Source organism: Sciurus carolinensis, chromosome 6 (assembly GCF_902686445.1).
Source record: "Sciurus carolinensis chromosome 6, mSciCar1.2, whole genome shotgun sequence".
NCBI classification, from domain to species: domain Eukaryota; kingdom Metazoa; phylum Chordata; class Mammalia; order Rodentia; family Sciuridae; genus Sciurus; species Sciurus carolinensis.
The window spans coordinates 130,610,631-130,635,893 of NC_062218.1; the positions used below are offsets into that span (position 1 = coordinate 130,610,631).

General features: G+C 46.0%; 1 protein-coding gene across 1 annotated transcript in view; it reads right to left on the reverse strand.

The window, feature by feature from the left end:
* Positions 1-18,440, reverse strand: part of Cdhr2 (cadherin related family member 2) — a 28,379-nt gene extending 9,939 nt beyond the window's left edge. The window contains exons 1-16 of the mRNA XM_047554673.1: positions 18,389-18,440; positions 18,057-18,128; positions 12,525-12,664; positions 12,336-12,375; positions 9,229-9,329; positions 7,304-7,393; positions 6,506-6,631; positions 6,283-6,429; positions 6,125-6,200; positions 5,905-6,023; positions 5,568-5,801; positions 4,453-4,608; positions 4,208-4,369; positions 3,862-3,923; positions 2,899-3,142; positions 1,886-2,125 (exon numbers count right to left, since the gene is read on the reverse strand). Coding sequence (XP_047410629.1) covers positions 1,886-2,125; positions 2,899-3,142; positions 3,862-3,923; positions 4,208-4,369; positions 4,453-4,608; positions 5,568-5,801; positions 5,905-6,023; positions 6,125-6,200; positions 6,283-6,429; positions 6,506-6,631; positions 7,304-7,393; positions 9,229-9,329; positions 12,336-12,375; positions 12,525-12,664; positions 18,057-18,128; positions 18,389-18,440 — 2,061 coding nt within the window. The remainder of the gene's footprint in view (positions 1-1,885; positions 2,126-2,898; positions 3,143-3,861; positions 3,924-4,207; positions 4,370-4,452; positions 4,609-5,567; positions 5,802-5,904; positions 6,024-6,124; positions 6,201-6,282; positions 6,430-6,505; positions 6,632-7,303; positions 7,394-9,228; positions 9,330-12,335; positions 12,376-12,524; positions 12,665-18,056; positions 18,129-18,388) is intronic.
* Between the last annotated feature and the right edge of the window lie 6,823 nt (positions 18,441-25,263).

The following is a 25,263-nucleotide window of genomic DNA, read 5'->3' on the forward strand; positions in this document are numbered from 1 at the left end:
TGTTTCTCTGACCTCAACTCAGGACAGTTTTAGACCCTACTTTCCGGAAGGCAGTTCCAGGTCCCATCTGTGTCACTGCCTGGCTCAGTTTGATTTCTCATTTCTGGGATTCACGTGTGGCACCAGTACCATGGCTCTGCAGCCCACACGCCCATGTCCCCTGCTTCTTCCTGTGTTTCCCGCACTCATCTGAACCCACGACACCAGCTCTGTGCTTGGGTGAAGCTGGCTCTGGGACCCTGCCAGGGCCTCTGCTGGTCCTGCTCTTGGACACTAGCTGTTCAGTGTTCACTCTCCCCCTCCAGCCAGGGCACAGCGGGAGCCCTCACAACTGTTGTCCCAGCATGAAGCCAGCTCAGCCTTCCACGATGTCCCCTCACACCGGCATGCGCTTAGGGATGCCCTGAACACTCCAGCCCTTCCCCAGGGCTGCTCACAGGTGGGCAATAATACGGGCATTTGCTTTGACATTCAGTTTTTCTACATAACCATAGAACAGACACTTGGAAAGTAAAGTACTTTTACTTTCAACTGGATATATTTTCTTTCATTTTTTAAATGTTTAGATGGGACCAGTTATGTTGCCCAGGTTGGTCTCAAATTCATGGGCTAAAGAGGCCCTGCTACTTCAGCCTCCCAAGTGACTGGGACTATGGCCACACACCACCAGGTCCGGATGAGATGCATTTTCTTTTCTTTTTTAAAAATTTTTTTGTTGATGGACAGAATACCTTTATTTTATTTGTTTATGTTTATGCAGTGCTGAGGATTGAACCCAGTGCCTCACATGTGCTAGGCAAGTGCTCTGCCACTGAGTTACAGTCCCAGCCTGAGATGCAGTTTTTGATGGAGAATTTCCCAGAAATGACTTTACTGGCTCTGTTCTCAAGTATGAGAGCCTAACTCCCCACAGTGACCAAAAGCTAAGCCCTGAGTAAATCCCACTCCTTCTCTGCCTCTTGTGTGTCTTTGATCTCGCTAGTCCTCAGTGCCCTCTCTGCAAAATGGGGTAGTAGTATCCACTTACAAGCAGGACTAGCTCATAGGGGTGAAGGACCCACTGTCTTAGTAAGTGCAATTCTTCATTTTCCCTTCTTTGTGGCCTTCCCTATCCCTAGGAAAGGCAACAAGTTCTAAATCTTCTTCTGTTTCTCCATTATCCCTGAAATCATACTCTCTGACCTTTGTAGGAATGCAGTGATTCCCAACCGAGTGGCACCCGGGGCTGCTGTGTGCAGGGGTGCAGGCTGTGCACTACACAGCCCTGGAGGGACCATCCACATCATTGCCATTGTAGGGGTGCGTGTTTGTCATGACCCTTTTCCAGAGAAAGGTGCCTCGAGGGCAGGTGACAGCCCTCATGTTCAAATCCCATTCTGCAACCCTAGGCAAGCTATTGAACCTCTCCGTGTCTAACTTTCTTAATCAATAAAACACTAATAAGCATTCCTACCTTGCAGGGCCTGAGGCACAACAGACACTATCAATGCTGATTTGTCACCCTTTCTCTTGGCCTTTGGATGGTGGGGGTGGGAGATAGGAAGGTTTCAGGAAGGACTTTGTGAATGATGATAAAAACTAATGTTCACTGAGTACCTTCTATAGCCAGGCACTCTTAGGAAAGTTTTCCATCAATTACTCTTCATGTTGTTTTCATCTCCATTTCACAGAAGAGGAACTTACAGCCAGGGGAGTTGGGTGGCCCAGGGCCGCACGCCCAGTTCCTGAGCCAGGCTCTCGGCCAGGCAGCCCGGTGGCGGGGCCCTCCCACTCAGCACATTGCAAGGGGCCTAAACTTGTGCCTTTTGCTGGAGGCAGGGGAGGCTGGCCACCTGCTGGGGAGCGCTCCAACCCAGCTCCCTGCCCCTGCCGAGCTGGGTCTCACCTCCACATTGATGGTGACGTTGACGTCCGTGCTGAAGCTAGGCACTCCACAGTCAGATACGCGAACTGTTAGCACAATGCGGCCCCCCAGGGTGGGGTCAATGGCCTCTCGGTCCAGGGGCCCCAAGTTTCTGAGGAGCCCTGTGTTGGAGTCTATTGAGAAGTTAGCGCTGTAGGGGCCAGGCAGTAAGCTGAAGAGCAGGCGGCTGTTATTGGTGCCTGGCTCATCGTTGTCATAGGCCTGTACAGACAGCAGGAGTCAGACAGCAGCTATCGGTGCCCCAAGCACCCCTTCCCTCCCCTGCAGCCTGATCGCCCCCTCCAGCACCAGGCCACGGAGGCAACAATGGCCCAACTCCCAACCTCAGTCTCCCTCTAAGAGGCTCAGATTCACAGCTTGCGACAGCTTCTGAGATCTTAAGCACTGATGTCATCATTCAATCACCCAACAGATGTTTACTGTGCATCTACTACATGCCTGGCCCTGATCTTGGCATTGGGGACAGAGCAGTAATCAAGACAATTCTTTATGAATCTGAGATGCTACTGGAAAAAAGATCACAGGGAAGGATACTACAGACATTCAAAAAATTTGAAAATATAAGATAAGTGTGAAGTTCAACAAGATTGTGATTTTTCCATGATGACTACTACAGCGCTATATTTTTAAATAGCTAATTCTTCACTCAGTGTGTGCGAGTGTGTGTGTGTATATGTGTGTTCTTGTCCTTCCAGGGCCCCCAGCGTGTTTGGTTTGCATTTGGGGTAAACAAGCTCATAGAATACAAGTTCTTCCATACCACTGGTCCTTTGCACATGCTGTTTTCTCATCCTGAATCCCTCAACACCTTTCCTGCCTGATTATCTTCACTTTATGAAAACAGGCTCAGAGAGGCTGAGCGACTTTCTAGGGCTACACAGCAGAACTCGGACTCTATCCAGGGCCAGCAGGACCACAGGGCCAGGCTTGGTCCCCTCCCTCACCCCACCCACCAGGTCCAGGCCAGTTCACACCTGAATGGTCACAGAGACATCGCCCAACTCCTCCTGAACAAAGATGTTGTAGGAGCCGCTGACTATGGGGGGGTTGTCATTGACATCCAGCAAGTTGATCTGCAGTGTTGTGGAGGTAGACAGATTCCCACCGTCCGTGGCCTGTAGTGTGAGGTAGTACACAGCCTGCCTCTCCCGGTCTAGCAGCGTGCCATTTTTCACAGTCACTGTCCCTGAGTCTGGATCCACCTCAAAGAGGTCTTCCCTGTTCAGGGTGGCCAGATTTAGCAAATAAAATGACAAGATATCCCCTTAAATTTGAGTTTCGATAAATAATGATGCATATTTAGTATGTACCAGGTAATAGTTCCAACATTCTTATTATCGATTTGGACATGACTTGAGTTTGTCCCCAAGTCTTCCTGTGTTGGCAGCTTGGTTCACAGCATAGCATTGTTAAGAGGTGATGGGGCCTTTAAAAGGTGAGGGCTAGTGGAAGATGGTTCCCAGCCCCTCCCCTCACTCTGATTTCCTGTCTCATCACTGATCTCTCCCTCTGATACACATGTCCACCACTGTGATGTCATCCACCTTGAGATCCTCACCAGAGCCTGACAGATGCTGGTATCATGCTATAGAACCTCCAGAACTGTAAGCTAATTAGACCTCTTGTCTTTATAAAGAATCTGGTCTCAAGTATTGTGTTATAATGATAATAGAAAACAGACTAATACACATATTTTTAAAATTATTCTGTGCTTTTCTGAAATTAAAATGTAACTGAGGGGCTGGTGATATAGTTCAGTTGGTAGAGTGCTTGCCTTGCATGCAAAGGACCTGGTTCAATCCCCAGCACCACACATACACAAAAAATATAAGAGAGATCCCTATATTTTCTCAGGCTACCCTAGTCCCATGGTGAGGCAGAGAGGTAGGCCTGAGCCCCATTTGCTCACATGCCCACTGCCCACCCTAAGACCTTACCCATTTCCTGGGAGCAGGCTGTAGGTGATGCGGCCCCACTCACCCGTGTCTGGGTCCGTGGCCTGTGAAGCAGAGAGATGGTGAGACACTGTTTGGATACAATGGCACTTTCTATCTGCTGTGCAATTTTTGGAGACAGGGGCCTCATGCTTCCTGACTGGAAGGGCGAATCCCTACACACTTGGTTTCACACGGAGATCCCACACCTCCGACTCACATGAACACTCACACGTGCATGCAAACTTCCTGGGATCTGATGATATCAGATGATACAAAGATTCGATCTGGGCTGCAGTCCCCCAGATCCGCCCTTTTCCCTGTCTCCCTCCTATCCCTCATCACTCACATGGATGCTGCTGGTGACCACAGAGCCTGTTGGGCTGTTCTCTAACACACTGAGGACATACAAGTTCTGGGGGAATGTGGGTCTGTGGTCATTAATGTCTCTGAGATGGATGGTCACCCTGGCAATGGAGGAGTTCTTGCTCATTGAGTCAGTGGCCACCACCTGAGAACAGAAAAAAAGGCAGCACTATTGGGGCCCAGTTGCCCCATAGCCTCTGATCCCCAGCACCCCAGAGTGCCCCTCACCTGCACCACCATCTCTGTCTTTTTCTCGTAGTCCACCATCTCTGATTCCTTCACCAGTACCTGCACATCGACCGAGCCTGCTGCCAGCTCAGGAGAGACACTGAAGGCTCCTGCATCAGGGCCCTCCAGGGACAGCAGGAAGGTGCCGTTTTTGCCCTGCAAAGGTGGGTTGTATAGTAGGGATCCTATGCCCCTTCCCACCTCCCCACCTGTGTCTTCCTGCCTCCAGAAGTCCTGCCCAGTGAGGTCCCACATGAGGGGGGTCCTGAAACAATAGGACCCAGGAGGATGGGCTGGTCACTAATATCCACAAATGGGAGCTTGTCAGAAGAGAACTTCCCTAGGCACTGTGGGTCCCAAACGTGGGCTGGAGAAACAGAGCCTGGTCACACTCCCCTCACTCTCGTGAAGGATTCCTATCTGCCTTGCTAACAACCCCATCACCCCACCAACACCCAACAGCACCCCGTCACCAATGCCACCCTTCAATCAACACCAGCCACCAGCTCAACACACCCACCAACCTAGCACCACCCAGTAACTCCTCTGCTCAACCTTTTGCACCAGCTCCACATCACCTAATACTACCAAATGCCATCCATGGTTATTTATCATTCAACACCATTCAAGTTACTACTTCTCAATGTCAATCTTCATTTACCAGTTCCCTCCAGTGTCACACTCACTCAGATCACTCTGGACGCAACAGTGCCCAGCATCTTCCAACATCCAGTAATACCCTAAATCACTGACCACCAACACCAACGTCACCAGAAATTACACTCCACTCAGCATTACCCACATCCAGTCCCCACCTCCACTCAACCCTGCCTCTCTGCTCATCGCCATCTGGAATCACCCTGGGCACAACTCACCAGCTAGTACCTCATCAACTCAATGTCATCCAACATGTCCAGGTGTTACCCACAACTCCATGTCCCACGATAAACTGATCTTCTCCACCAGCACCCATATTCACCATAACATCACTGCATCTTTCTCCTTGGGTCTACCACTCAACCTCCTGCCATGTTCTCTGTTGTTCCCTTGTCACCTACCTCCCCAGCCATCACCCACCATCATCCCTGGCTCCTGCCCCCTGCCTATGCACCTGCCTTGTCAGGGTCATAGGCCACCATGGTGAGACCATTGATGGGGATGCGGGTAGAGGCATGCTCATCCACGTAGCCAGTGAAGTTGTCTTGGGCTTCTTGGAGTGTGAAGGAACAGTCTGGGAGGCTGCAGTTGTAAAACTCAGGTTTGTGATCATTGACGTCCATCACTCTTATTGTGACCCATATGCTCACCTTGGCCTCTTGCCCATAGATGTTGAGGTTCCTCTCAGTGGCCTGAAGTACAGAGCAGAAGCGCAAGGGCAGAGGGTAGAGAACAGTGTTCAGAGAGAGTGGGATCAAAGGTCAGAGGTGAGAGGGTAGGACAGCTGTCACTCACCGTGACCTCCAACTGCACTTCCTCATCCTCCTCCAGCAGCTGCTCCCGGTCCAGGCTGCCCGCGACAATGATAACCCCATCATCTGCCTCAATGTCGAACCACCCAGGCCTTGTGGAGTCTGACAAGGAGGCAGATGAGCAGCTGTTTCCAGGGACCCTGATAGAGCCCCCACCCTGTCCTTTGCCCCAGCCCAGCCCAGCAGGACACCCGGCTTCTCACTGGAGATGCTATAGATCACATGGTCACTGATGCCTTTGTCGCTGTCCACAGCCTCCACCTTCAGCACCGAGGTCCCCTGGAAGGAAGCCTGGTCAGTGCTTGACCATTTCTTCTGCCTCTTTTCTCCACCTGGGCCCTCCAGGACCCCTGGTACATACCACAGCTGCATCCTCAGCCACAGAAGCTGAGTAAAATTCCCTGACAAACTGAGGGTCCAGGTCAGGCTGGTCCACTACCGTGATGGACAGGAAGACAGGCGGGGAGCACTGGATGGTGACAATGTCGTTGAGTAGGCCACCCGAGTCCTGTAGGGAGATGGGCTTTCTGTGAGCCAGGGTTGTGGGTCCCCATGCCCCTGGCCCCTGCCTGCACCCTACTCACACAGGCTTTCAGCTCCAGCTGATAGAAGGCACTCTTGTTATTGTAGCTGAGACTGCCATTGAGTATGATAGAGCCATTGTCCATGATTCTGAAGAGATGCTCACTGTCCAGAGTGTTAGGGATGACCTGAGGCAGGAGACATTCAGGTTGGGTCCCTCAGGACAGTAGTACCCTGAGGAGCCTACTCTTAGGGACATAGGGTCGAATTCTGGCTCTACCATTGACAAGTCCTACGCACTTCACCAAGTCACATGACCTCTCCTACTCGCAGTCTGTGCCTCTGGGAAGTAGAGCTGATGAAACTGCCTCCATGGGTTGAAAGGAGGGTCCCTTGAGATAACAGATGTGCCAAGAACATAGTTGTTGCTCAAGAAATGGAGTGATCCTAGAAAATTCATCTTCAAATCCACTAGCAAATTTGTCTCGAATTTTCTCGCACATTCCTATTGTCTGTGTAACCTTGGTCAAGACCCCAAACTTCTCTGAGCTCTGAGTTCTCCTGTGAAGCCAGGAGTGTAAGCCAATGGGTGGAAAGACCTTAGCTTTTACCAGGGGCCTGACAGTGCCCTGTGCAGGAGGGTGTGAGGAAGGTATCAGGAAGTAGGTGCTCTTCTTTGGCAAATGGACAAAGTGGGGTTCCCATGCGAGTTGGGTAAGAGGGTAGGAAGAAGGCTTGGGGTCAGGGCTGGGCTACAGCCGAGGTGACGCTCAGGGACCCGGTGGGTTAGCTATGGATATGCTGCCCCCTGGTGGCCACAGGAGCAATCAGGGCTCACACCCAGGGACTGCCACACTCACCTTCTCTATGTAGTACTTCACCACGCCTGCTGACCCAGTGTCTTTGTCCACCGCCAGCACGGAGAACACCACAGAGCCGACTGGCAGGGTCTGTGGGGATGGACTTGTCACCTATGGGCTCAAATCCTCTCCACCACTTGTGAACTTCAGTTGCCTCAACTGTCCCGTGGGGATAATGTGCCCCCATTCTTCCCGAGTGGGCCGGGACTTTGGAGGTAGCCAGGGGTGGTGTGGAGCAGGGAGCAGGACCCCACTCTCCTTCTTTCCCTACAAAGCCTCACCACCACCTGAGCTGACTTCTGATTTGTGGAGTCTGTCAGGACTAGGGCGAGGGAACATTCTAGAACCCGATCTAACTATACCACTTCCCTGCTCAAACATCCCATGGGCTTTCTAAAGCCTACAGCCCTAAATTTCAAATAGCACCCAGAGAGCTGGAAGGTTCTCTATTTTATTTGTTTTAGCACTGGGATTGAACCCAGGGATGCTTCAGCCCTGAACTACATTTCCCAGTCCTTTTATTTTTTATATGTGACAGGGTCTCACTAAGTTGCTGAGGGCCTCACTAAGGTGTCGAAGCTGGCCTTGAACTTGTGATCCTCCTGTCTCAACCTCTGGAAGTTCTTTGGGGAGGCTTTTGCTCCTGGACTGCTACATCCACACAACAACCAAAGTGATCTTTAAAAAGCATGAATCAGACCATACCATTCTTGTGCTTAAAAACCTCCAAGTGTTTCCCATTATACTGAGAACATGACCCAGAGAGCTTCTGAGGCCCTCTGAGGTCAGGCTGCTCCTCTGCTCTCTGATCTCACCTCTTCTTCACCCTCTAACCTCCTGCTACTCTGATAAAGCCCATTCCCACCTCAGGGTCTTTGCATTGCTGTTTCCTTGCCTGGAACATCATCTCCCTGGAGCATCCTCTTACAGGCTCCTTCTTGCCTTTCCTAACCACTCAACCAAAAGCAGTTCCCTTCAGAGTCACTTTATTTCACTTTGCCCTGTTTTGTGGTCTTCATATAATTCAACCCCGCTTTCATTGATTATCATCAATATCCTTTACTAGATCATGAGCCCCTGCAGGCGTCATTCACCCGGTAACTGTGGCACCTAAGACCGTTCTTAGCACATAGCACTCCATCAGAGCCTGTCACATGATTGTCTAGACTTACCAGCCTGGATCCAGCCTAGCATGTCTTTTCCCACACACAGGTCTTTGCACCCAGTGGTGATGAACATTCCCAAATGATGCTGTGTTTGCTACTCAATGACCATTGCGGAACCTCTTCCCCACTTACATAGTTCATCTGGGACTGTGCTCTTTTAGCGAGGGAAGGCCCATGAGGCAGATTTAGCCAATCAGAGCATTTGTTATCTTCACATTAGTTCAAGGATTAACAATGACCCAAAATGAGCCTGTGAAAGTCAGCCATGGGGTTTGGACTGGAACCACTGAGGAAGAGATAGCTTTCCTATTGAAGTTGCAAAGCTGCTAAGATGCTAATCTGGAGCTGCTAGGGGACATTTTCATTGCATTTTAATTTTGGAACTGCTTCCTACCCCTCACGATGAAGAGACCAAAAGAAGAAGAGCCCAGAGGTGCAGAGAGACATTTGTTGAGGACAGTTTGAGTACCTCTATCTAGCCATGCCTGAAGTCAGTGGCACCTCTAAATTTTTCAGATATGTGAAAAAATCAACTCCTTTCTTTTCTGCTATAATTGAAAGAATTAATCCAATCTGGTTGCTTCAAAAATGTTGCTGTAAGTATTATTGGGGGTTGCCTCTCCCTGGATTTAGTCCCTGTTGCTGTCCCTTCTAGAAGAGAATTTTCCTGATCCTGGTTACCCTACTGGTTCTTCCTACTCTGAGAAGCACTTTGGGGTATACCCTTCCCCATGCTTGCCCCATTAAGTCAGATGTTACCTCATTGACACTGGTGGAGAATCCAGTGTTCTGGAAAACAGGTGCATTGTCATTTCTGTCTTCCACAACCACATGCATTTCTTTTTGCACCTGCAAGTGAGAAAACCAAATTGAGCCAAAACCAAATTGTGCTTAAAAACCTCCAAGTGTTTCCCACTTGGAGAACATGGCCCAGACAGTTTCTGAGGCCCTCTGAGGTCAGGCTGCTCCTCTGCTCCATGGGAGCATGAAAATGCCAGGAAAGGCCAGGCACAGTGGCTTACTCCTGAAATCCCAGCAGCTCAGGAGGCTGAGGCAGGAGGATCTTGGATTCAAAGCCAGCCTCAGCAACTTAGAGAGGCCCTAAGCAATTCAGCAATACCCTGTCTCTAAATAAAATATAAAAATGGGCTGGGGATGTGGTTCAGTGGTTAAACGCCCCTAGGTTCAATCCCTGGTACCAAAAACTAAATAAATAAAATGCCAGAGAAGTTGCAAATAGAGTACACAGAACTCCTGATACCTTTGTTCTAGATCAACCCATCGTTTGGTTTCTCTCACTCTCCCTAGATTTTCTGAACCATTTGAAAGTGAAATTGCAGATATCTTTAGGTATTTTTAAAATTTAAAATGTGCCTGTCCTATAACAGGAACATGCAACTGAGCTTTGTTTGCCAAAGTTTAAAGCTGTGAACAACCTAAGTGCCCAGCCAAGGGGACTAGCTAAAGATCCATGACGCATTCCCACATGGAATATAGACAACATGGGAATCGGGGAAGCACCCTGTTTCTCTGCATGTGATGCTTCGCACAACTTTGGTACTCCACCAGCAAGAAGTCCATGGCCAAATGTAGCCCTTCAACATTGGACCAGAACTGTGAACTCAAATAAACTTCTTTTCCTAATAACTTTCAAAAAAGGAAAAGAAATAAAGGATTCACATTCACAAATGCAAGAAGAGCTTCAAGCCCAACTAACAAGCAGGTGGGGCCACTTCAAGACAATATACACAGGAATCAAAACTACACTAAGATTCCATCTCACCCCAATTAGAATGGCGATTATCAAGAATACAAGCAACAATAGGTGTTGGCGAGGATGTGGGGAGAAAGGTACACTCATACATTGCTGGTGGGGCTGCAAATTAGTGCAGCCACTCTGGAAAGCAGTGTGGAGATTCCTTAGAAAACTTGGAATGGACCTACCATTTGACCCAGCTATCCCACTCCTCGGCCTATACCCAAAGGACTTAAAATCAGCATATTACAGAGATACAGCCACATCAATGTTCATAGCTGCTCAATTCACAATAGCCAGACTGTGGAACCAACCTAGATATCCTTCGATTGATGAATGGATAAAGAAACTGTGGTATATATATATAAAATGGAATATTACTCAGCTATAAAGAATAATAAAATTATGGCATTTGCAGGCAAATGGATGAAATTGGAGAATATCATGTTAAGTGAGATAAGCCAATCTCAAAAATCCAAAAGACAAATGATCTCACTGATAAGCAGATGATGACACATAATGGGGGCTGGGAGGGGGGCAAGAATGGAGGAAGGAGGGACTGTATAGAGGGAAAAGAGAGGTGGGAGGGGTGGGGGGGAAGGAAAAAATAATGGAATGAATCAAACATCATTATTCTATGTAAATGTATGAATATGCAAATGGTATGCTGTTACTCCATGTACAAACAGAAACAACATGTATCCCATTTGTTTACAATAAAATTAAATAAAAAAAAAAAAGAAATAACATCCCCCCCCAAAAAAAATACACAGGAGCATCCCATCCTGAGGGTTTCAGAAAACACACCAACAGAGGCAGTCTTTTCTCCAAGGATGTAGAGATGTACATGTGCACTCAGGGAGGGGTATGAAGGAACACAGTGTCAGGGGACATTTCAGTGTGGGTGGCCTCAGAGGGCTCTTTAAGAAGAATTTAGCTTTCTCTGGAATTTTTGAAATATTTATGTAGAGAATGTATTAATGAGAATTCAAGTGATTGAAATTTTTTTTAATGGGTGGGTGCTATGGTTTGGATGTGGTTTTTCTCCCAAGGGTTTATGTGTTGGAGGTTTGTTTCCCTATGTGTTGGTGTGAAAGTGGTAGACCCTTTAAGAGGTGGAGCCTAGTGAGAGATCACTGGGGGTGATGCCCTTGGAAGAGATTACTATAGTTTTCCTATGGCTCCTGGTTAGTTCTCACTAGAGAGTTGTTACAGAACAAGAAGTCTGGCCATTCCCTGGTCACTCCCCAGCTTCCTGTCTGATGATATGACCTCTCCCTCTGGCATGGACTTCCATCATTGTGGAGTCATCTGCCATGGGGTCCTCGCCAGAGCCTGGTTGGTGCCAGCACCATGCCCTTGAACCTTCAGAACTGTGAGCTACACAAATCTCTTTATGCCAAGCCTCAGGTACTTTGTTATAGTAATGGAAAATGGACCCATAAAATGTGGTTTAGGGAATACATTAGAGACAAACTCAAGTTCCATAGACATGAGATATAACAGCATAAGCATAATTTTAGAAATGTGAGTGTAGATGCCAACATGTTCAGACAAAGGAGCTGAAATTACCTGCGAGGGTGGGGAGGTGTTTTGTTTTGTCTTGTTTTGGGTAGCAGGAATTGAACCTAGGGGTGCTTAACCACTGAGGCACACCCCCAGCCCCTTTTTTATATTTTGATTAGAGACAGGGTCTTGATGAGTTGCTTAGGGCCTCAATAAATTGCTGAGGCTGGCATTGAACTTGAGATCCTCCTGTCTCAGAGTCCAGAGCCACTGGGATCATAGGCGTGCGCCACCACACCCAGCCATAAGAGGTGTTTGACACTTGTTTTTATACTCAATATTACATAATATAAATCAACACTATAATGTTGTACTCTGATATAAATGATTTGATTACATAACCAAGTGGATAATACATACCAAGTCTGGTCCTATTATTTGTATAATTTGGATAAGAATAAACATTAAATTTGGTATTAACTAGGGTGCTCTATTCACTTGAGGTGGACAACACAGTCAAGAGTGGACACCTGGAATCCTGCTCTTCCTGTCCCTGGGTCACTTGCCCCTCCCTCCACCTTCCAACTCACTCGGTTGTTGTGCTGGTCGCTCGCAGAGATGGTGATGCTGAAGATGGGGACTGTCTGCAGGGACAGAGAGAAGGGATCCCAGGTGAGCCCCTGCTCAGTGTGGGAACACAGGCTGGGCACCCACCACCTGAACGCTGACTGGGAGAGTCCTCCCCACTTCCCCTCCCATTCTTGGGACCCTTCTCATGCTGCTGCCCCGTTACCTCGTAGTCCAGAGGGTAAGCCAACTTCACTTCCCCAGTATTAATGGTGACATTGAAGAAGTAGGCATTGGAACCACTAATCCCATAAATCAGATCAACATCATTCGAGTCTTCTACTACCATCCAGAAGGCCACGGCACCTGGAAATGGAACAAGGGCTGCCCAGGGTCTGTGGCCACCTCTTTCAGTACGTGTCTGGCTGAGCTGCCCATGAGGCTGGGCTGGGGTCTGGCTGCTCTGCACACAGACTCTACCTTAGTCCTGGGAAGTCTGCAGCCCCCAGGGTCCAGTCCTGGGGTCATGGACATCAGATGTGGTTGTTACCAGGCACCCATTCAAGGGCCTCTTAGGAACTGCATCTTGATTTCTTCTGGGACAATTACTCTAAGTGCGCAGGATGGGAAGAAGCAGGTGGGCTGTTACCCAGGTGTCTTCCCCTCCCGTCGCCAAGTCCACAGGGCTATCCTCCCCAGAACTGGAAAACCGAGCTTTGTTGCCAGACAAAAATGGCTGAAGTCAACACATTCCAGTTTCAGCAGCTGGGTGCATCCTGGGGGGGCGGGCTGCTGATGACCCCCCCGAAGTGCCTGGGCCTGGCCTCTCCTAAGAGAGTTTATCTTGACCTCGAAATCCCTTTATCTTGAGAGTGTACCTGGGAGCTCTTCAGGACACTCTATTTCTGCTCCAGTTAGCCAAAGCTGCATCTGCTACTGGCCTCCCAAGAACCCGCCTCTTTCACTGCCTCCCTGGGTGAGCAGGGGCTGGGAAGTGGGGAGCACGAAAACTCCCGGGGTCGCAGACTATTCAGCCTGAAAGGGACTTTTTGCAGATTCATCAAACCGACCCCTCACACCCCACCACTGAGCTTCACCCCATTCACTACACTCAGCCTCTGCTTGGCCACCCTCCGTGCTGGGACTCACTCGCCCCTCAGTCATCCCCTCCTGTCACTGGACAGCTGCTCATTAGCAAGGGCTTTTCTCATTTTATGAGTGTGTGTCCCCCTAGAGCTGCCATCCATGGGTCCTCAGAGGCCTCATCTATTGGCACAGGAGACTTGGAGCCTGGAAACCATGATACTTCCAGGGGCACACAAAAAATATTTAATGTCTTTTAAAATCAGAAGAAACCAGGCATAGTGGTGCACACCTGTAATCCCAGCAGCTCGGGAGGCTGAGGCAGGAGGATTTCGAGGTCAAAGCCAGCCTCAGCAGAAGTAAGTTGCTAAACAACTCAGTGAGAGCCTGTCTTGAAATAAAATACAAAAAAGAGCTGGGGATGTAGCTAAGTGGTAGTTCACTTGCTTAACATGCTCAAGCCCCTTGAATTGATATCCAGTACCACAAAAAAATTTTATATGTATATATAATTTGAATATATTGTTCTGGAGGAAGGGTCCCATGAAAGCAAAAGTGCTCAATAGTTTCATGCCCCATGTGGTCCAGCACCCAATCTGAGAGTCTCATAGAACCAACCTGCCCCCCACTTGCCCACGGCAGCCCCTCAGAGATGGTCTTGGTCACATGCCATGGAGTCTGCTATTCTTTGGTGAAATAGTCTCAGCATCTCCAGCTTGGAAGGTTCAGGTAGTCTTTCCCCACCAAGGCTCTCTCCCTAGGAGGACCTTTGGGACAATGTTTTGTTAAAAAAAAAGTTCTCAGGAAAGAACTGATGGGCTGGATGCAGTGGTACATGCTTATGATCAGCAACTCCAGAGACTAAGGTGGAAGGATCACAAGTTTGAAGCCAGCCTGGGCAACTTAGCAAGACTCTGTTTCAAAATAAAAAATAAAAAGGGTTGATGATGTAACAGTGGTAAAGCACATCTAATGTATATGAGGCTCTGGGTTCAATCCCCAGGACTCTCCTCCCAAAAAAAGAAGAGGTACCCTCGCACCCATTGTTGGGAATGTAAATTAGCATAGCCACTATGGAGAACAATAAAAAGGTTCCTCAAAACACTGAAAATAACACTGCCATGTGATCCAGTTATCCCATTGCTGGGTGTATAGCTGAAGGAAATGAAGTCAGCATATCAAAGATATCCCTGTACACACCTGTTTATTGTGGCACTACTCACAATAGCTAACATATGGAATCAGCTTAGCTGCCCCTTAGCAGATGAATGGATGAAGAAAATATGATAAATATACACAATGGAATATTATTCAGTCATAAAAAAAGAACAAAATCCTGTCATTTTCAAGAAAATGGATGGAACTGGAGGACATTGTGTTAAGTGAAATAAGCCAGACTGAAAGACAAGTATCTCATGGCCAGGTGCACTGGTGCATGCATGTAATCCCAGCAGCTCAGGAAGCTGAAGCAGGAGAATTGAGAGTTCAAAGCCAGCCTCAGCAATTTAGTGAGGCCCTAAGTAATTCAACAAGACCCTGTCTCTAAATAAACTATTTAAAAAGGGGCTTGGGAATATGGCTCAGTGGTTAAGAACCCCTGGGTTCAATCCCCAGTACCAAAAAAAAAAAGACAAGTATTTTACATCAAACATATTCTCTCATATGTGAAAACTTAAAAAAAAAAAAAAAGACTTAAAAGTAGAAGAGGAACTCTTTTAGGGACTGGGTAGGGAGAAAGAGGATGTACAGGAGAGGGTAGAAGAAGGGAAGGTAGATCAAAGCATGATCTACGTATGTACAGAAATGCCCCAGTGAAATCCACTAATTTGTACAAGTAATATATGTTAATAATTATAATAATAAAGAAGTTCTCAGCTGTGAGAAACATTGTCAATGAAATGAGTGCTTTGGGGCGGGGGGCAGGGGGAAGGAACTCTGTTAAATGATTATCTCAATTGTAAGACAAGTTCTGATTCAGAAATACTAAAATGCCAGAAGATGTGACTCTTATCCCTCAGGAAACCCAGCAGGTGAGTGTGTGTGTGTCAATCCCTCCCTGTACATAGGGTTGGTTCTCTGTATCCACTGCTTCAACCAGTAGCAGACCAATGATCAAAAATATTTGGTATTTACGGAGATTGGTTCCAGGACCCCCAAAGATACCAAAATCTGTGGATGCTCATGTCCTTACATAAACTGGCATAATGTTTGCATATAATTTATGCACATGCTCCTATATACTTAAAATTATCTCTAGATGACTTATAATAGCTAGTATAAAGTAAATACTATGTAAATAGTTGTTGTACTGTATTGTTTTTAATGACATGAAAAAAAGAGTCTCCATGTTCAGAGCAGGCACATTCTCCCCCCCTCACAACTCCCGTTTTCATTCCACGGTTTTTGAATCCATAGATGCAGAACCTGTGAATACGAAGAGCTGACTGTACTGTGATCATTCAGAGTACTTCTGTATCTTTGGTATCCTTTAAAATAAAAAGTCTAAATGACACATTTTTTAAAAAATTGAAATGAAACATGCTCTCCTGTTGCAGCATTTATGTCAAGAAGGGGGAGATTGCTCCCTCACTTAAGAAAGTTCTGGCTGAGAGGAGGGAGGTGCTTTGCTCTGAACAATGAAGTAACTAGATTTCCCTTGGGGGAACAGTGAGACTGGCATTGGAGAAAAGTGCAGGATCCCAGAGCTGGGCAGAGGAGGAGACAAGCAGGGATCAGGGAAGCCTCAGGCATGCATTAGCAGACCAGGCCTGGAGCAGACACTCGTGACTTGAATGGTCAGTGGACAAAAGCAGCAACAGTGGTCTTGGTGTCCTGCCAAGTGCTGTCTCCTCTGCCTTATTCCCAAGAATAAGACTGTGACATACAACAGAAGATGCAGCCTGGGTTCACGCCTGGAGAGGATAAAGTAGAGAGAAGCAAAAGCCTCAGGAGTGGGCAGGAGCTGGCTGCAGAGGACTGGGGACTGGCCAGAGGGGAGGAGACAGGAGCAAGAGGCAAGACACAACCTTCAAAAGCACATATACATGGGCTGGGGAGGTAGCTCAGTCGGTAGAGTGCTTGCCGTGCAAGCACAAGGCCCTGGGTTCGATCCCCAGCAACCAAAAAAAAAAAGAAAAAAAAAAGTCCATATATAGGAGAAGCCTGTGATACCAGGGTGGAAACTCATCTTGACTTATTAGATATTAAAGGGCTGCCCAGAATGATGGGGATCTTGAGGGCATTTGCATTACACATATTTGTGACATTTGTTTGTAAATGTATATGTGTGTGTATTTATTTTTCTCTTGGACCAAACAGTTATGAAAATACATGTAAATATCACTAATATGTATATAATATTTTTCTGTTCTACAGAGAATTTTCAGAGATGTCAAATAATAACCATCACCTTCCTCTTCCTGGGCTCTAAACTTTTACCAATATGATCCATAAGATACTAACTATCCTGGCAATCATATCCAAATGGATAAGGCCTTTGTGGCTGCAAAGCTCATCCCCTTCCTTTTGTCCTGTACTTAGATACAGGCTTCTGAATCCCAGGGCTGACTGTGACTTTCACTCTCTTTGATGTAGTCTCTTGCTTCATCTGGTAACTTCGGATATTTTCAGATCCCAATTTTGACACTGTGACAAAGACTGTGAATTGCCCCCTAAGATCCGTGCCCCTGGAGCCAGATCTTATGACAAAGGGACAAGTCCTCTGGGCCCCTGCTTCTTCCATTGGCTGGGATGGGGCATTGCATGAGCCATCTCTACCACATGCGTGGACGCCTTTCCAATGAAAGGCAGAGCATTGAGGGAGAAGGGGGAGGCAGGCCTCTTTAATAGCTCTGGATGGCCAAGGAAGAAGATAAGAAACCTCTACCTTGTTTATACATCTGTTATTTGGAGTCCCAGTGAATGCAGTCATCTATTGTTTCTGTATCCTCCGTCCAAACCCTGCCTTCTGGGAATCTGGTATCCAGTTCCCCTGGCTTCTTACAAAATGATGGTTTCCCAACACAATCCTTCCTTTCACTGCCATGACCTTCATATCCATGTATCATTAGTTGTGCTGCTTCTTCTTCTCCTTCTGCTCCTCTTCTTCTTCTTCTCTTCTTCTTCTTTTTTATTTTTTTTTAGATGGGGTCTCACTATGTTCCCCAGGCTATTCTCAAACTCTTGGGCTCAAGTGATCCTCTTGCCTCAGCCTTCTGAGTAGCTGGGATTACAGCCACCACCACACCAGCTTTATTTTTCTTTTCATCAACTTACTGTTTTGTATAAATATATGTATTTTGAAAGCAAACTTTAGATCACTGCCATAAATGGAAAACCCCCCTTCTTGCCATAGAGGGAATGTAACTCTACAAAGAAAGATAATAAAAGCAAAACAGACTATTAATTTCCGGCACAATATGTCTAGGTAAGTCTCTGAGCCTGAAGTTATCTCCTTGGAATAATCAGAAAGATTGAAAGAGATGGGAAATGGAAATGAGTACTGTTTATATGACCTTATATTTGGTCCCTGGAGGTGCATATCACACCCAAGGGGACACTGTTCCCCACTCAAAAGCTGCAGAGGAGAAAACAAACATAAAACCAAACAAACTCCCTTTGGGTCATCTTTACTCCTAGGACTTTCTTGTGGATAAAGGCTTGGACCATTACTCACCCACTGGTAGGTCCTCAGGCAGGTTCACAAATGACATATTTTGCCCAAACGTTGGGGGCATGTTGGCTGCCACTGTAGGGACACAGAGCACTGGGTCACCTTGGACAACTCTATAGATCTTGACCCCCACCCCATCCTATGGCAAACCTTCAGCCCAAGTCATCCAGCTGGGGCTGGTTTCCTCCCCAGGCTCTCCAGGTAGCCAGTCACACACAGAGCTGGGCAACCAGACCTGGAGGTTCACTAATGAGGGACAGCCCCCCCTACTCTGAGAGGTACTGCTGAAGGTCCCCAGTTTATCACTGTTCTTGTTGAAGAGAGGAGAAACCCACCAGACACCGTGAGGGCAGAAAGCAGGAAGCAGGGCAGCCAAGGCCAGGCCATCATGGAGGGACCTAGGAGGAAAGGTGTTAGGGAATGGCATCTCAACACAGGCCTCCCTCCTTCTGGCAAAGCCCCATCTGCCTGGCTCTGACCTTGAGCCCACCCACTACCTTCACTCAGTAGTTCTCCTTCAGGGCCCCTGTTACCCTCCATCCACTTTCCAGATGCTCCAGGATGCTCCAGGACTGGGGGTAAACAAAGGGAGAGCCAGGCAGCATGGGCAGGATGGCTGAACCTAAACTTGACCCTTGAATTCAGCACCCACTCTGTATCAGACCTTACTCCAAGCATCTTAGGTATGAAATTTCATTATTCCTACAACTAGGAGGTGGCAGTTAAGAACTTGAGGCTGAGGAATGGGCTTTGTCTGAGGTTACACAGAGGATCAATGATAAGACCATGCTCTGAACACAGGTCTTTTGGATGATAGAATATATACCTTAACCACAATACTATCCTGCCTGTTTGTCCACATTAACAGCACCCTTCAAACTTAGGGGCCTAGAGAGGGACTATTATTTGTTCAGGATCATCAAGGCACTATGGATAGGCAGGATCCTCTGTCCCACTTGCTGATACACTTAATAGCTGCCTTGTTAACCTTTCCCAAAGTGTGTTCTGTGGAACTCAGTCCTGTAAGATTCTTTGCAGCAGAAGCGTTGCCAGGTCACATCAGTTTGGTAAAGGGTGTATTGATTGAGAGCTAGACAAGCACCCTTTGAAAACTCTCAACCTTCTTGGTCATCTGAAATTACAAGCTATCCTTCATCCAGAAAAAGAAGAAAACGGGAACTTGTTTCCCTGTCATTCAGAGATCTAAAACTCCAAGGCTCCTTCATCCTAAAGACAATCGGCTTATTATATAAAGAAGGACAGGCTCCTTAAATGTTTCATCTTTCTGTTAAGAAAGTTTTTTGAGCCAGGCGCAGTGGCACACGCCTGTAATCCCAGTGGCTTGGGAGGTGTTGCCCTCATTATATATATGGCTTAGGGGACAAGACAGACCCTAAACAAGTAAATAAAGCACTATATAATAGTTAACTGCATTAATGCTATGAAGGAAGAGAACTCAGGGACCACCACTGTAACCCAGAGCCCACTGAGAAATCATCTAGTCCTAGTCCTGCTCAGCTGCTTAACTGCTCCTTCCCACCTTCCTTCCCATGAATACACCATAAACATTCTAAATCATGCTTCCGCGTCCCTCCTTCTGCCTCCTGACCAGCCCTGAGGTTTCCCTGTGTAGTCCTGTGTAGTACAGCATGACCCCTCTGCCTGGAATTTTAAGTAATCAAGTTTTCTTTCAATACCATTAGCTTCTCTATGTTATCACCCCGTAACCTTGGTAAATTTAACATCCGTAAGTATAATGAACACATCTGTAAGACTCTGGGATTGATTGATAGAACATGCCACTGGAGATGCTTTCTGGGCTCAGGCCACAGATACTGACAGTTTTCCCTTTCTGTCTCTTGGAAAACTCACACTTGGAACTCAGCAGCCATGCTGCAAAGAATCGCAAGCAGCTCCTTGAATGGGTTCATGTGGAAAGGAGCTAAGACCCTGGCCAACAGCCCAGTCAAGCTTACATTTGAGAGTCAAAACCCACTTGTCAGTCATGTGAGAAAATCATCCTGAAATGAATCTTCTACCTTCAGATGAACCATCCATGCTGAGCCCTGCCCAAACTATAGATATCTGAAGATAATAATTGATGGCAGTGATTGCCAGTAAGTCTCGGGGTAGTTTTTCATGCAGCAGTTGATAATAGGAAAAGTTAGGATGGGGTCTCTGAGGAGGCAAAGTTTCAGCAGAGATCTGAAGAATAAGAAGAGGGACCCCTGTGAGTGGAGAAGGGAGCCTTCTGTTATGCATGTAGATCCTATGTTGAGCTCCACCTCCTCCCTCTTGAAACCCCACTAAAATGATGGTAATGATTTTAGAAGCTGGAAAGAAGTGATGAGAGATTATCAATTTATCAGGTTAATGATAGTTGAGTAGGGTATACACACAGGAAGCAGACCTCAAGCCCTAGGTAGGCTGAAGGATTGAAGGTTCTAGTACCCTCTGAAAGCAGAAGTGTGGGATGGCCTGAGAGAAGGAAAACTGGTTGAAAGTTTCTAAGAGAAGTAATTAGACTTCCAGATACCATTTCCCCACCCACGCAATGAGGTGGCTGCCCCACCCCACCCTATGCACTAAAGAATGTGGAGGTTATTTCCAGGGGAAGTTGAATCAGAGAGATCTTGACCTGGGGACACTAGCATAGAGGAGATGGGAATACCATAATAAAATGGATTAAGTGAAAGACTGCACGCTAAATGGTGACACTTTTAACCCTCTTCCCTTCTCAGTCCCACAAGTATTGGCTACCAGATGAAATGTCACCTTCATCAACAACCAGAAATAAAAAGTTAAGAAAATGGACCTGTATACAGGAAAAAAAACAAACTAACAAAAAAATAAACACCACAGATTCTGGAATGTGTGTGGGGGGTTGGGGGTAGGGGAGTGTCCTCCACTGGATCATTTAGGGAGAAACCTCCAGGAGACAAGTCCCACCCACAACTCAGGGCTACCAATAAGTTTTTAGAGCATTAAATCTGCCCATGCCTCCCCCATACCTGGGAATCAAACCCTGGGCCTCACATGCTAGACAAGTGCCCTACCACTAGCTACATGCCAAATTCTAGAGCCTCATTCTTTATGAACCTATGGGCAGGAATTGTTAGACACTGAAGGTAAGGCAGAGAAAGTAGCATGCTGCAAAATTTTCAGGAATTCTACATGCTGGTTGATATCATGCAGGTAGCTCAGGATCATTCACAGTGGAAGTATTTACACTAGAGAAAATGGGTAAAAACGGGGACTGGGGGTGTGGCTCAATGGTCACTGGTAGAGCACTTGCTTTGCATGCATGAGTCCCTGAGTTTGATTCTCAGCACTGCAAAGAAAGAAAAGAAAAAAGAGGAGAGAAAAGAGAGAGGAGAGGAGAGGAGGGAAGAGAAGGGGAGAGGAGGACAGGGGAGGGGAGGAGAGGCAACACAACAATGAAATAAAGGCTTTTTCTCTCCTCCAAGAACTTGCACATCAACTGAAAAATATAAACCAACTGAAACAAAAAACATGAATAAAGCATCTCAGAAAGAACAGGGACAATGCAAGAAGAAAACAGTAATTAGTAATTAGAATTCTCAGAGCCATAAAGAAGCTACTAGATCTATTAACATGAATAGGTAAGATAATATAGATATTTTTTAAAGAGTTCTTATAAATCAAGGTATCTCAACCTTAGCACTATTGACATTTTAGGCTGAATAATTCTTTGTCGTGGAAGCTGTCCTATGCATTATAATTTATTTGGCAGTAACTCTGGCTTCTACCTACTAAAGACCATTAGCAACTCCCAAGTTGTGATGGTAAAAAATGTCCCTAGACCCTGGGAGCTAAATTCATCCCTCATGGAGAACCACTGTTATAAAAAAAATTTTTTTCTGGTACTGGGGATGGAGCTCAGGACCTCACACATGCTAAGCAAACACTCCACCACTAAAATACATCCAAAGACCTTTAACCATTTTTTTGTTTGTTTGTTTGTTCGTTTGTTTTAACTTTGTGACAGGGTCTCACTAAGTTGACCAGGCTGGCCTCAAACTTAAGATCCTCCTACCTCGATCCTACTGCCTCAGTGTCTCCAGAAGCTAGAATCACAGGTGTGTGCCACCATGCCTGGCATAAATTTAAGAAATAATAGCAGGAATACAAAGTTAATAGATAAATATATAAAGTTGAAAATGGAAAATATGTGAGAGAACATAAAAAATTAGAGGACCCAGAGGATCCTATATTTGATTAACTGAAATTCTTGAAAGAGAAGTCAGAAAATGGAAACTATCAGAGAAGTATAAACAATGAATTTCTCATAAATGAATAACAAATTTCCAGATTGAAAGACTTCCCAACAAAATGGGGCTGCAACAAAGGATTTTCAGAATACTAGGGATCAAAGAAGACCATGAAATTTGAAGAGAAAATATAATTACAGAATCAGAAGGTCATGGAACTTTTCAAGAACAATCCTAGCAAATAAAGGACAATGGAACAGGGCTGTAGCTCAGTGGCAGAGCATTTGCCTTGCATGTGTGAGGAACTGGGTTCGATCCTTAGCACCACATAAAAAAAAAAAAAAAAGGCATTCTTTCCATCTACAACTACAAAAAAAAATTTTTAAAAAAAGAACAACGTCCTGTTTTTGAGATGAACAGATCTCTGGGGAGACTGTTGAGTTATGATGGCATTTCACTGTGATCCCCCTCAAGTTCAAGCCAGTTTTTAATCTGGCAATGACCTGTCTCTTCCGTTTACTGTCTGGTAAAATGTCAGCTCAAGTTTCCCAGAAGACATGTGTTTACGATGAGTCCGAGTGCTTCTCCTTGGTGTGACAGCTGTTTCCCCCCCAAAGTTGGTGTCTATGATCAACTCAGAGCATCTGACCCTGTGTTCTGTTCCGCATATGCTCTCCTAACTGTTGATTGTACTATTGATTATTTTGGTTATCTTGCTTGAAGATTGATTCATACTTTTCAATTTGATAGAAATAAAGGTTTGTTTTTTTTTTTTCTGCTTAAAAAAAATAACAATGTGCAGCTAATTTGGCTTCAACAAAGAGGTGAAATGTAATCCCATGCTCTTGAATCCAAGCTGGGCTTCATGACTTGCTTTACCAATAGAGTACAGTGGAAGTACATTCTGGAACTTCAGAATAAGCCTGGCAGCTTACACCTGGATCTCTTGAGACACTTGCTCTTGGAACTCAGAGATCCTTATGAGAAGTCTAACTACTCTGCTATCAAGAAGCCATGCTATAAGGAAGCTTATACATTGAGAGACCTATGTAGCTAAAGAGAGCAGGATACCCAGGCAATACCCACTGCTCTGGCCCTCATCCTTTCACAAAATCCATTCTAAAATTCCAGACACCATGGAGCAGAGTTAAGCAATTCCTCCTATGCCCTACCAAACTCTTGACCTACAGAATCATAAAATATACTAATAAACTGCTGAGTTTGGGGGTATTTTGTTATGCAGAAGTAAATAACCAGAACATTAGGCCTGCAAAATGCTGAAGACAAATTATTTTTCAACCTAGAATTTTATACCCACCAAAACTATCAATTTCTTACGCAAGAAAAATAAAAACATTCTTAAACACACAAAGTCCAAAATTTTACCTCTTATACATTTTTTTCCTCAGGAAGCTAGCCAGGAACATAAATACATATACCAAAAAAAAAAAGAAAAAATAGGAAAAAAAAGAATTCAGGAAATAGAGGATGTCAACACAGAAGGTAGAGAAAGGCAGCTGAGAGAGCAATGGGTCTCCAGAAAACTGTCTCTAAGAAAATGGAAGCAGAACTGATGGTTTCAACAATTTAGGGGAGGTTTACACCTCTGGCTAGAGTGAAGAGTAATCCTATGCAAACAACTAAGCAAACAAAACCAGTCAAGGAGGTGGTAGGAAAGCGTTTCTGGAAAGAGCACAGGAACTTAAGACACTAAGGGGCTCAATATGAATGTTTCCATAGTCAATAGGCTATATAACCTTATTGTGAGCATAATGGGAGTGCACTGAGGTATAAAAGAGTAAAATCCTCCTGCTGAACATGTAGCTCAGTGGTGAAGTGCTTGCCTGGCACACATGAGGCCCCTGGGTTCAATTCTCAGTACCTCAAAGAAAATAATAATGAGGGGCAGGGAAGAGGGAGAGAGAGAGAGAAGGAAAATCCGTTGCTTCTAGAGAGTGGTTTTGGGAATGTGGAATGTGAGGCAGGGAAAGGCTGTTTTTTGTTATAAAACATATAGCATTATGTGATTTTTTTTAAGTTAAATATTCACATGGCTTTGATCAAATGAGTATTATTATGGGGAGGGGGTGTTCCCAGATATCATGGACAATATAAGGGATCACCTTGGGTCAGGCAAGAACCAGGGTGTACCAGGAATTGAAAGAGGGTTGGCATGGCTGGAACACAGGAAGAAAGAGGAGAAGGGTGAAAGATTAGAGAGGGGAAGGAGGCAAGTGCTGTAGTTTGGATCTAGAATGTTCTGCAAAGGCCCATGAGTTAAAGGCTTGGTCCTAACCTATGGCACTGTTGGGAAGTGGTAGAATCTTTAAAGTCAAAAGAACTGGAGGTCCTAAGTCATTAACAAGGTGTCTTTGAAGGAGATGATGGGCCTTCAAAAGAGAATATGGGCCTTCAGTGTCTTATTCTTTATTCCCCACAGCCGTAAGGTGAGCAGTTTTGCTCTACCACTCAAGTGCTCCTTCCATGATGTGCTGCTGCCTTGCCACAGGCCCGAAAGCAACAGGGTCAACTGATTATGGACTAAAGTTTCCAAATTATGGCCCAAAAGAAATCTTCTCCCTTTTTATGTTGATTATCTCAGGTGTATGTCATAGTAGTGGAGAACTGACTAGCAAAGCAGGGGCCAGATCATGCAAGGACCCATAAGCGCAGTAAAGATTTTTTTTTCTAAGAAAATTGAAGACATTTCAGAGCCTCAAGCAGAGGAGTAACAGGAACTTTACTCTTCTCAGCCTTCTGGCTGTTGTGTGGTGGTGGACTGAAACATGGCAGTAGAGTTGGAGAGAAGAGGCAAACATAAAGCTATAGTTTGGAAGCAGAATGTTTAAAATTCACAGAATTTTTCCACAGTGACCCATCTTACAGATGAAGAAACTGAGGCACTGAGTGATCTGCTGAGGATCTCACATTGGAAATGAGTGGGATTCACTCCCAGTTTCTCAAGCCCAAGACCCTCT